Source organism: Dermacentor silvarum, chromosome 1 (genome assembly GCF_013339745.2).
Source record: "Dermacentor silvarum isolate Dsil-2018 chromosome 1, BIME_Dsil_1.4, whole genome shotgun sequence".
Classification (NCBI taxonomy): Eukaryota; Metazoa; Arthropoda; class Arachnida; order Ixodida; family Ixodidae; genus Dermacentor; species Dermacentor silvarum.
Window position 1 is genome coordinate 8,845,151 of NC_051154.1, and position 12,588 is coordinate 8,857,738.

The window sequence follows — 12,588 nt, forward strand, 5'->3', positions numbered from 1 at the left end:
CCACAATAGCTATGCTGGGCACTGCCCACAGGTTTGACATATGCACCACATGAAAGCTGGTTGAAATGCAAGCAGTGTTGGCAATACAGTGTCGGGCTGCCTTCATTAAGTACCAGTGCCCGCTTACAGATAATCTTGAGCAAGGATAGAAGCTGGTCTACAATACACTTTTCGAAAGGGTCGCTGAAATAATTGTTTTTCTGAATCCAAGAAGGTTATCAATAATTGCTTTCTCACAAAAATATTATCACAGTGCACTATGTTAAAAGAGCAATTCAAATTAGTCCTTCCCCCCTAAGATCACCTCCTAGTCACTTTGACAGAGTGCCCTCCAATGTCTCTGGCAAGGACCAGCTCATTTTGACATGTTCATTGCTGTTCTGGTGGTGATGCATGGTCATCCTGTGCACTATGCAACACCTGTACTGCATGTAAGCTGCATTGCCCAAGACTCTTCACACTTGCCCCTCCTCTTTCCTCCCTTTCACACCAAGCTATAAGTGCATCACTGCTTTAATAAGCAATCATACTTGGGTTTGCTCTTTCTGTTTTTGTTTTTTACACATAAGACCAAGTGCTAGCACACTGTTAATGAAAACATTTGTGCATAGACCGGCCTAAGCTATTACAGACAGCATTATGTGGGAAGCTAGTTTGCATGACATCAACCATCGAGTGAATAGACAGTGGCACCTCGGTGGTGAATGGGAGAGATGTGCAACCTTAAATGTGTGTTGGCAAGTTGCAGGCCTTATGTAGAGCACTTACTTGCCCCCATAAGGGCCACAGTTGAAGGGAAGATGTCAGTGCCTGAGCAAATCTCTCCCTGCAGCAAACAACTTGTGATTCTGGTTCATCCCTGCACACAGCCTTCACTGATACCAAAAGCCCCTTAAATGCTTGTGTTCCCTTTGACAATGGACCATGCTGTATGCACAGCCTTTACCTAAATGTACAGCCTCCCGCAATTTTAGCTATATCGTGCGAGCGTCCATCACGCGTCATTTTAGCGCCTTTAAGCGGCGATAATCAGCGAGACCGGCAGAAGTATGTACCCTCAAGTGCACTAAGCACTCTCCTGTGCAAGAGTCGTCTAATGCAATGTTCCCTTCAGGACGACGTACGAGCATATCATAGTGATATAGCTAAAAGTGCAGAAGGGAGGCTGTACACTTGCCAAGTGTTGACTTGGGAGCATTATTCTGGCTAACCACAATGCTGAAAATGCAACAGGACCCACCCACGAGGTGAGCAGGTCACATCTTAACAAAGGCTGTACTAGTTCAATGCATTCCAACACAACTGTCAATTTTTTCTTCAGCATCCCTTTAATAGCAAAATGCACATCAAGAATAAGAACTTTTAACAAGTGATCCTACAACAATGCTACCTGTAAAGGCTTAAAGGAGTACTGCAGAAAATGTTTGTCCCGTTTTTATTACTTTACTGGATAGCCCTATGTTATGCAGTCTTGATTCCCCGAGAGCCTTTAAGAAATAATCAATTACATTACCTTTTATTACGACCATTTCAAAATGCATGCCAAGAGCAGCGTGGCTCCAGTTTTTTGTCCGAAAACACACTGCTCACCCATTTCGTCATGCATCACGTCAATTCACCGTCACCCATTTTATGACCGAAAAAAATTTGGAGGACGCTTAAATTTCACCTTTAATAGTGAAATCGTGAAACTAGTGAAAATAGCATACAAAGATCCCCGACTGCTTGTCCCACTTGCCAGCAACTGCAGCTTTCTTTTTTCTCCTCCTTCGCCTCTGCACGCCGCTGCCGAGGAGGCGAGCGCCATCTAAATGGCGTTGTTGCAAGGAACCGATCGAGGCACACTGCTGTATGAATGGTAGAAATGCTGGAAAAGGGGCTTGTGTTTGAGTTTCCACCATAACAGAATTATGTTTTATCGTATATTCAAATTACAATCTGACGCTATCATGTCTGTAGGTTGTGGTTAAGTCGTACTTTACGATTTTTCCGACGCATTTTACTTTTAAGAAATTCAGTTACTTCACTAACCCCTCTGCACCACGCGGAAGGCTCGCGTGAATGTGGTTCGGAATGATTTTTCGCCAAAGACGATTGGTGCAGACACCACATTTTTTTGCGACAAGGGGCCCTTAATGCTATCGCGTTAACATGTTGGGGCGGTCTCGTGGTACCAGACACTACATACACACTGGCCGTGGTGGCTAAAGCAGAGTCCTTTCAGCACTCCATGGGACAAGAGGGAAGTGTGTCCCTCTGCGTTTCTAAGAGAAGCGAACAACCCGGCACGGCCAGTTTAACAGCTTTCGGCGACACAGTCATTCTATGGCCTTCAACCACCCCGTCTCGCCACATCGACTTTTGGCGACTTAAGTAACCTTTTTCAGGTAGGAGACCAGGCTGCACTTAAAGAGCATTTTGGACGGGCCATACTAAAAGTGCTGCAGTTTTCATTTGTGACGCTCTCTAGAAATCGAGGCTTCGTTCCGTAACTATGGAGTTGACAGCTACCCAAAAAAGCAAGAAAAGCCGGACACCAAATTTTTTTGTCAGTACTCCTCCAACTTAAAATAAGTTAGCACTAACTTTTCATTGGTAAAAAATTAGTACCTAAAATCTTGCCCATGGAATTCGAGCCAAGATATTGATAATGAATTTACCATGACACAGCGAATAACACTGCTATGTGGCTTGGGCAGCAATGCCCTGCACAATGGCCAGGTAGAAATATAGGGGCGCAAATGCACTCACCTACCCAGCGGCTTAGCTGGTGCAACCCAGCTGCTGTCATCACAAACAGGAGTATTTCATGAGAAGCCAACATGCAGCCACCAGGCAAGAAGGAACAAACCAGTTCCCCCATCAATTGCCCACAGAAGCACCATGAGCTCCAGGAAAACAGTGCTGTTTGCTCACAAACACTGGTACATGTGCCTTGATCCCACACACAAAAACTGAGCAGTTCCAATGGGATGATGCCAACTATCACGTGCAACTTAAATTACTTGAGGCTAAAAAATGAAAACTCACAACATGCAGACACTTTTAAAACCAGCAGCGGCTATCCATCAGTCACATTGTCACCACTCACTGAGCCAAGCCTCAAAAGGCTGTATTTTGATGTCTCTGGCTCACACAACAACAAGATGCCAAAAAGGGAGGGCAGGAGACACTGTCGAAGAACGTCACCCCTGGCGTGGAGTGGCAAAAGGCACAGGAAAGAAACGGTCTGTGGTCCTCCTCCTTCAGATTTTCAGGTCCTCCTGAGCTCCAAGGTTGGCAATGGTCTTCTTGATGCGAAGAGCCGTAAGCCGGGCAGCCGAATTATGGTACCAGCACTCCTTCATGATCTTGGACATGACCCGCAGCGCCTGGACAGGAAGGGCATCATGCACCACCTCAAGTGCCGTTGCTATAGCAACGCTCTTACTCACCTCACATGACTGCCAGCGGTTAGGGAGAGCCGGCCTCTGCCGATCTGTGCAAACCACCTTGCGCATCTCCTCAATAGTTGGGTCAGCTGGCACCAGGTCATAGTAGGGCAGCTGGTAGTCTTCATAGATGCCTGCACGCAGGCACCGCATGTCACTACTACATGCAACAACAGTCTTTCTCCCAACATAGTACTTGCAAGTGCACAGAAAAGCTCTCCAAGAGGTCAATGATCCCACAGGAGTGTCGTGTCACAGAGCGCAGCTACGAAAGTAGCGACAGCAGATGCATGTGTAGTGAGCCTACTCTTGTCCAAGTATGTGCTGTTCAGTAAGCTTCACGTTCTACATACAATGGTTGCAATCAGCAGCTGCATATGTGCTGGTAAACAGCTATGCCGGATTCATCGGAACAGCCAAGCAGATGATGCACAGGCACCAGGTTGTGCCTGACCTCGCTACTTTCACAGGTGTGCTTCGTGACACAGTGCTGATCGACGACCTGCTAGACACTCCTGCGAGATTATTAAAATACTGGAGAGCTGGTACAAGGCTTAGAATAGTTTACCTATGTTCTTCTCTATACCAAGGAACAAAGAGACCACCACACTTGTACATAATTATTTACTTGTCATCAATTACAATGTTCTTTAATCTTGTAATTGATAAATTACTTTTTGCATGCATTATTGTAGGTTCATCTAGGTCAATTTTACTCACAGAGGACTCTGATCATGAGAAGAAAATTTATAGAAGAATAAAAAGGCATTGGAATGCATACGGCAAGCATTACCAAATCTTGACTGGAATCTTACCACTGTCATTGAAAAGTGCACAATCATTGTATTCTACCAATGCTAACATATGGGGCAGGAACTTGGAGGTTAACAAAGAAGCTCAAGAACAAGTTAAGAATTGCACAAAGAGCGATGGAACGAAAAATGTTAGGCATAACGTTAAAAGAGAGGAAAAAAGCGGCATGTATCGGAAAGCAAACGACGATAGCCAATATTCTAGTTGACATTAAGAGAAAACAAATTATGCGGATCCCATGCACTGTGGGAATCAATGTAAGCGAAGCTTGCTGTGCTGCTTGTGTTGATTGACGATAATTGGCGGTGACCTTTACGGCGAATGTTTGAGTTCATCAGCATTTAGTGCAACAGTAGAGTGGTGAGTTGATGTTAAACGGTACTTGCGTTGACCACTTGCATTTGTCTACGTAGTACATAGAACACACAGCGAGGCGCATTTACTTGAGGTGTTCTGGTGCACCATTGTTCATAGCTGGCGAGAAGGTTAGCACTGCCAATGCCTCATACGACGCAACACATCATGGCAGATGTGTTAACCCTTTGAGGGTCAATGCCGTAAATATACGACGCCGCGAACAAGTCCCAAATGATGCCATCTCTATATTAAAAAAACGAAATTTTCAACTATTTCTTGCCCAGCAAGTGCTGCTATACAATGATATTTCTTTTGCACTGTAGTCGGTTGGCTTTCATTCCACTTTTTTTTTACGCTTGCATTTCAGCCACTGCTCGCGTGGATGTGTATGCGAGGGTGCACAGCGGTTAGTTTTGGTTTCGTCTCGCAGGCTGTTTCCGTTCACCGCTCGCGTGGATGTGCGTGCGAGGGTGCACAGCAGTTAGTTTTGGTTTCGTCTCGCGGGCTGTTTCCGTTCTTTGCACTTCTAAAAACTGATGTCTATCTGGTTACTAATCCCTCAAAGGGTCACCGCTAGATGCTCACTCATCTGTTGCTTGCGATTACATCTGTTCACAGGCGAGCACTGGTATATACAAACGATGCTGCCATGCCTGCACTTCTTTTGTAGAGACTCGGCTCATGAAAACCGACTGCCCCTCGTTGGCGACGGAACGAAGCATTACTGCAATTGTCTGACTTGTCTGGTTTTTCTGACAGGCACACAACCATCGACTTTTCTTGAGTGCCGTCACATACACGGTGCAATTATGCTATGGGCATGTGCACTGGTTGTTCTGCTGCAACCGAGTCGGGCAGCAATTCCTCCAATGCCGACTACTACCCAAGTGCCCCCCCCCCCCCCCGAATCAAAATATATCTATTTCAGTGCAAGTATTTACGGAAGCCCATCTGTATTAATGAATAAAAAATGCATGTTTACCTACAGAAAATAATTTTTGTCACTTTATGGTCACTTTAAAAACATCACGGTAAATGTTTTTTCGAAATAGGTCAGTCTGAAGATTTTAAATTCTCAATAAAGAAATTCGACCCTGGGGGGTCGCATTTGGCGAAAAAACTTGACCCTCAAAGGGTGAAACATTAATTAACTTATGGGATTTTACATGCCAAGCCCACAAACTAATTATGAGGCAGGGGGAGACTCCGTTCTAATTTTGATCACCTGTGATTCTTTAACATGCATCTGAGTACACTAGCGTTTTTGCATTTCACCCCCGTCGAAATGGGATCGAACCCGTGACCTCGAGCAACGCCACTGCCACAAAACTACCGCAGCGGGCACGGAAGTGTTGATTTGATGTGCGGCAGCTTCCGTAGTGTCATCCATTGTCTGCTTAACAAATCTGCACGGGCTTTATTTTTCAGAAATAGTAGCAACGTACCATAGCGTACCTTGAATTTGAATTTATTCAGCTTGTCCGCAATGCTACCGTGTCTAGTAGTAGCATTTCCTTGCCTTCGTATGTCACCTTTTCCCTCTCCCGCCTTCCTCCCATGAATGCGAGCAAAGAGCGGCAAAGCTGTTATTCACTTGTCTCGTGACAGCATCAGTTCTACCCATTCTCTGCCTCCTCTCTACCATTCTATCTCCCCTCCGGACTGTTGTACATTAGTAGAAAGTGCTGCAGTTTCGGCAATGCTTTTGAGGGGGGTCACAGATAATTCTATCAGTTGAGAGGATATCGTGGCGATGCCCAGGGAGCTCCCGAGGGCATTGTTCCGGTGCAATGGCAAGGCCTAAACAAGTTTCTCGCATCGCCTTTTCTCTCTGCCATGCTCCCTCTTTGAACTACCTCCCCGACGCAGCATGCAAGGCAGCAACCGCAGCAGCAGTGGAAAAGTCGAAGGAAGATGGAAAGAAAGCTTTGCTTTAAAAATGGAGCCGGGCAGGCTATGTAATGCACAGGGCAGATAGCTGGTGGACCATTAGAGTTACAGGATGGGTGCCCAGTTGAAGCTGGCAGAAAATTAGGCAGGGTGATGAAATTGGAAAATTTGCAGGCACAAGTTAGAATCGGCTAGGGCAAGACAGGTGTAACTGGAGATCACTGGGAGGGGCCTTCGTCCTACAGTGGACATAACAATAAACTGATGATGACGATGATGACTCATTTCTGCAACTACTTGATTAGTCAAACATATTCGCAGTGGTCATACTGCTTCCTGATAGCTGTACGACCACTGTGAATAAATTTTCATTGACGCGGCACTAAGCCTAAGCCAATGACGAGGCACTAAACAGCGCTGGTTAGGCCGCCAAGGCAGGAGCAGCAGTAAGTTTTTCGCTCATCAGTGATCGGGCCCCAGATCATGCGCACAGGCTAGACTTGTAACCAATAACTAGACGACATGTAACCAATTACATGTGACCAGTTACTTTATTGACGAGACAAGCTGTAACAAGTGACGCAACTTTCAGCACCTGAATTCGGCGACTACTACAGTAGAATGCCCAAGATCATGCCACACGGCAGCCTCACAAATTCGCATGTTCTGACAGGTAAACCCAGATGAATGTGTCAGGGAGCCCTTGTGAACCAGTGGAAGCGATGGGAGACCCCTTGTAGTGACGAGGCGGGGGAAGGGAGTCAAAGGTTTTTCTGTTCGACTAATAAAATTGGCAAGTCTCTTATTTTTTTCTTATCTTGTGCAGATTGCTTCTGTAGTTCCGGGAGCGTGTCCCAGAACTGGGAATGAGTCAAGCCTACCTGACCTCCAAAAAAAAGTGCATTTTTTTTTCTTTCTTTTTTTTAAGGGTGTGTAAATATCAAAATCTTCAAATACAAATACTTAAGCTTCGAATATTGAATTGAATATCGAATAATAATACGTGCGTGCATTTATTAGCAAGTTGGGTTAATCTGATATGTTGCAACATTGCAATTACATTGTTAGTGTTACAAAACTGGACTAGTGTGCCATTATACTAAAACATTGAGCATTTCGGTCATGTTACCTTGAAAAATTTCCACTAGCTGTCCTCCCCAGCTTGTGCCTTATTATACCGCATCAAATGACCATAAACTCGAAGGCATTTGAGCCCTTGCCAGTCGTCACTCATCGCACTTGCTGTCAAGCAATAAGCTCAGAAGTGGGTGCTGATAAAAAAAAAAAAAAAAGTCGCGGTTCCGCCCGAAAGGGGAAGCATCAATTGCAATAGCAAATTACTAGAGAGCTATATACGAAGCAAGGATAGTAGTTTAATGGGCCGTATAAAGTTGTAAACATTCGCTTACTAGCTAAATAGACAAGCACGGTGTCACGCCGCACATGTAAACATGAACATATCTTGCTCAATGACTGCGGACACTCGCTATTGAAACGCTGGCATGAGGAAGCGCAAAAGCAGCAGCAAACGAATTGACCTTTGCGCTGTCTCTCACTTCAACGCAATAAACGTCGAAAGCACAGCACATACGAAGCTACTGGCACTAGGTGCACTTTGTCAACATCGCAGATCGTTTTGACGATGAGGTCCGCGTGGGCGCGCACTTTGCGGATCGCTTTCAAGATACGGCACCCGCGCGGCTGCGTTGTATCTGCAACGTGCCGGTCGCTTGTGACAACATACAAGCTGGCTGCACCGCTAAATTTACGTGAATTTACGCCACATTCAAGCGCAACGCAAGATGCAGGAACATTACAGATTGGCGACATATCTCGGGGAACTTAATACATGGAAGTCAATGGGATTTAGGTCGGGACCGCAAAAACGCAACGTAGCAGCCGGGAAAATGCAGCAGCGAGGAAGGTATCAATGGGGTTCCACTATTAGAAATCTTTTCTGGTAAAAAATAAATTCATTTTTTCTTGATTTTGTGTGTTCTGATGATACGAATTTCGGGTGATACGAATATTTCACGCGACCCCGCGAGATTTGTATCACTGAGATTTTACTGTAATCGGAGTGTAACCTCGTTGATACATTCCTGTTGGTTACGTTTTTCCAGTTCTTATGCTCTAAAACATCAGTCCTGTTTGTGTATCTCCCCTGCAAAATTGTTATTAGATGTTAAGTTTTCCCGCATCATGCGTTCTTTTTCCATGCTCCCATAAGAAACTAAAAATGATGTTCTACTGCACGGGTTCTCAAAGTGAGTTCCGCGGAACGCAAGGGTTCCGCAGGCCCCTCCTCGGGGCTCCGCGAGCCACTGATAAATTTTCCCTGGTTCTGTGCTCGCCATGTGGCCTAAGTCCGCCAGCAGCTTGTAGCCACCCAGCCTCCGAAAACGGGCAGCATGGCTAAGCTTTTGCACTTAAATCTCGGAGGCCCTAACTTACCACCATGCGCATTTCTCCCCTTTGTATATAGGGGCCAATAGCGTGCACCTTGATCTATACGTCGGAGGATTACAAAGATAAATGCACGGAGCACTGCAAATGCGCGATGCAAAAGAGCAAAAACGTCGCTAGCGTCCAATCGAAACAAAGCAGCGCAATCCGCATCACCATTTGTCATGAGCGGAAATCGTACGTGAAACGTGCCTGACAGCAACGCCGGAACGCTTCGTGCCTAATTGGGCCCTTAACCCCTTAAGGGCTTATGACGACCTAAGCTCGTCATGAGCAGTCGCCACTTTTTTGCTTATGACGACCTGTGGTCGTCATGGGTCTTCCGCAATGTTCCAAGAGGCTTTTGATGAGCTGGGCTCGTCAAATGGTGCTTTTCTTTTTACAACATAGATGGCAGCACGGGTGCCGTAATTGGCATTTTTGTTGAATGAGCGTTAGCGCACTAGTTGGCGGAATGCGCGCCTTGTGTTTCCCGCACGTCATAGCGGTTTTTGACGAGCCCAGCTCGACAAATGGTGCTTTTCTATTTACAACATACATGGCAGCACGGGTTCCGTCATTGGCGATTTTGTTGAATGAGCGTTTGCGCAATAGTTGGCGGAATGCATGCCTTGTGTTTCCCGCGCGTTATAAACAAACATGGCCACATCCGCGCGACGTACTCGCGTGGGAAATCTTTCTCCCTCACATGATGAAAGCGCGAGTGATGAGGATGTGGTTGTCATGTTTGATTCTTCAAGTGAAGAAGATAGTGATGACGATTTTACGGACGGCGACTCTGAAGCGGAAGAAAGCAGTGATGATACAATGGCCAGCGCCCACAAATGGTACCGGATAGACCCCGAACCATCCCAGCCAGACCTCCACGGTTTGAATTCAAGGGTTCTCCGGGAGTGACGATCACAGTGAGCTCTCCCCCTCCTCAAGCACTTGAGCTTTTTGAGGCTTACTTTGATGATGAACTAATTGATGTTATCGTAGTCGAGACAAACCGGTACGCCTCTCAGCTATTGAATTCGAGTAACCTGAGCCAACATTCTCCGTTCCGAAAATGGTCTGCACTTACGCGAGAGAACTTCCTGTTTCTCAGCCTCTTGTTGCTGCAGGGAATTGTACAGAAACCAAATGAAAGGATGTACTGGTCGAGAAACCGGCTGATTGAGACTCCTGCTTTTGGCGAGATAATGCCCAGAAACCGGTTCCAACTCATCATGAGAATGCTGCACTTTGTTGACAACGCGACCCTCGAAAATTCGAACTAACGAGGAATAGTGCATGTTCTGCGTGGCAATTCAATTCCAACCCTTACTTTCTAGAGTTGCAGAAATTTATTTCAGAATACACCTCAAATGCCCCGTATATTATAGGGTAATACATGATGGAGCGAGGAATTATTATTACCTGCCGAAAAAAGTTTTTGCAAATATATTTTTTTTTGTTTTGATCATATTACTGAAGCGTTTCGCGTCATAAAAATTTGGCAATTTTGGAACATATTTTTTGTTTTGTTAAATGAGCCCTTAAAAGTTAAAGCCTGTATTCTTGCGATTATCGCCGTGCATAACAACGCGTTGGCGGCTGGCCGCGTGCCTTCATAAGTGTGTAGTCGCCATCCATGGGCCGTATTCTGAAACGTTCCACGTCGGCGATATTTTTTTCTTTTTTTTTTTGCTTTCAGGCACACGATGATTGGCTGTTTTAGCAAAATTGGATGAACTGATTGGCTGGTGGAGCCCGACGTCATTCAATTTTGCTCAACCAGCCAATCAGCGCGCGCCTGAAAGCGAAAAAGAAATATCGCCAAAGTGGGAACGTTTCAGACTACGACCCCATGATCACGTCGATAGCCACCACGGTTGCAGCACAGTAGTTTCATTTTGACTCGGTGCGTGCATTGGCCGTGTGCCTTCACAACTGCGTAGACTTGAACATGTATGGCGACAACTGCGTAGTCGCCGTCCATGATCGCGGCTATAGCGGCCACGGTTTCGTCCATAGTGGTTGCAGCAAACAGTAGTTTCGCTTTGATTCAGTGCAAAGATGCCGAAGATCAAGCGCACCGGCTACATCGTGCTGGATGGATTTGTTGACGGGCGCGCCCGATTTGTTGTTTGCCACCCAGCTCACGGGCGGCAAAATAATCAGCATGTGCGAGTTTTAGTGAAAAGCGTCTCTCAGATAAAGACGCGCGCCGCGGCCTCGCTGCAAGTGCTATATAATCGGTCACAAGATAACGAGAATTGCAGCTTCCGCACTGCTCTTGTGCAAAATATAAACATAATTTGCCGATTCATTCAATAAACAAAAGTGTGTTGACGTAGTAAACATTTTATTGTTTTATTGATAACCTCAATAATTCGACATTCGGTTAATTTGGACATTTTTATTTCGGTCCCGTGAAATCCGAATTAATGAGGTTTCACTGTACGCAAGGTCCTCTTGTGATAAAATGTTATAATTAAGTGTACCTGTGCAATAAGTACTGAAAACTGCCATTCTTTCTCGGCATGTCTTGGTTGCGATGCTGTCTTCTCTTTACTCATAACGATTGCACCCAGTTTGGACCATGTGTGTTGCACATCGCCATCAAAGAAACCTGCCGAACACCACTGTTGGCCCTAAACATGTTGGACGCTAAGCCTAGCCTCTCTAGTGAAGGGTGAGAGTTCCTTGGCACTTCATGGAGTTTAGCAGGGTTCCCTAGGACCAACACGCTTGAGAACCCCTGTTCGACTGTATTAAAGTAGAGTACCACATTAGAGTAAAAAGAACAGATTTATCCTTCCCACAAGATTGCCAAAAGAAGGGAAATGCATTTGAGGACGGCAGAGAACGAGGTGGTGAGATCAGGCAATTTGCAAGCATAGTCGGCTGACAAGAGCTAACTAGATATGGTTGGGATAGGATGACATATATGTGTGCCAGGTCTCAATAGTTGAGACTAATTCAATTCAAGTCAATTCAATTCTACATGCAGCATTTCATAGAACCAGACGAAATGTGGCTGACCCACCTCCAATGTTGCAGCGACGGGCAATCTCCCAAAGTACCAATCCCAGGGCATAAATGTCAGCACGCTTGAACGAGTCAAAGTGGTTCATGTTGATGCTTTCATCCAACACCTCGGGTGCCAGGTAGCGCTTGGTGCCCACACGCGGATTTGGTGGGATGTCAACCGAGTTGGTGGCCGAGTCATAACGCACAGCCAGTCCCAGATCAGCAATGGCACACGCCCCGCTGCTCTTCACCAAAATATTCTTGCTTTTGATGTCACGATGAGCAATGGCTGGTTTTCCTGCAGATACAAAGGTTAAGCATCATCCTCGTATCTGTTCCAGACACTTGACAGTCTGTACCGTTGCTATTCCCTTGGTTCACTCAGTTTATTATTTTACTTTTACACTACTCCCCAAGAGAATGCACTCTCACCAGAAGTGCCCAATGCTAAACTCGGTCAAATTGTTTGTTCTATTGGATACCATTTCACTTCACATATATATCTCTGCTTTCTTGAAGGGACACAAAAAAAATGCTAAATCAATTTTAAACTGACATAGTATTCCTTCAAAATTTGATTAATGTGGATTTGCGGTATGAGCTTATAAGAAAATAAAATAAATATTGAAGTTTC

The 12,588-nt window shown here is 45.5% G+C and overlaps 1 protein-coding gene across 8 annotated transcripts in view; it reads right to left on the reverse strand.

Annotated features, from left to right (window-relative positions):
* Positions 1 to 1,309: 1,309 nt before the first annotated feature.
* Positions 1,310 to 12,588, reverse strand: part of LOC119456501 (TGF-beta receptor type-1-like) — a 132,315-nt gene continuing 121,036 nt past the window's right edge. For 7 of the 8 annotated variants that reach the window (XM_037718324.2, XM_037718360.2, XM_037718333.2 and 4 more), the window contains 3 exons: positions 11,971 to 12,252; positions 3,435 to 3,565; positions 1,310 to 3,371 (listed from right to left, as the gene is read on the reverse strand). In XM_037718324.2, the coding sequence (XP_037574252.1) occupies positions 3,246 to 3,371; positions 3,435 to 3,565; positions 11,971 to 12,252 (539 nt within the window). In that variant the 3' untranslated portion in view covers positions 1,310 to 3,245. The remainder of the gene's footprint in view (positions 3,372 to 3,434; positions 3,566 to 11,970; positions 12,253 to 12,588) is intronic. The other variant, XM_049664791.1, reaches the window with a different exon arrangement.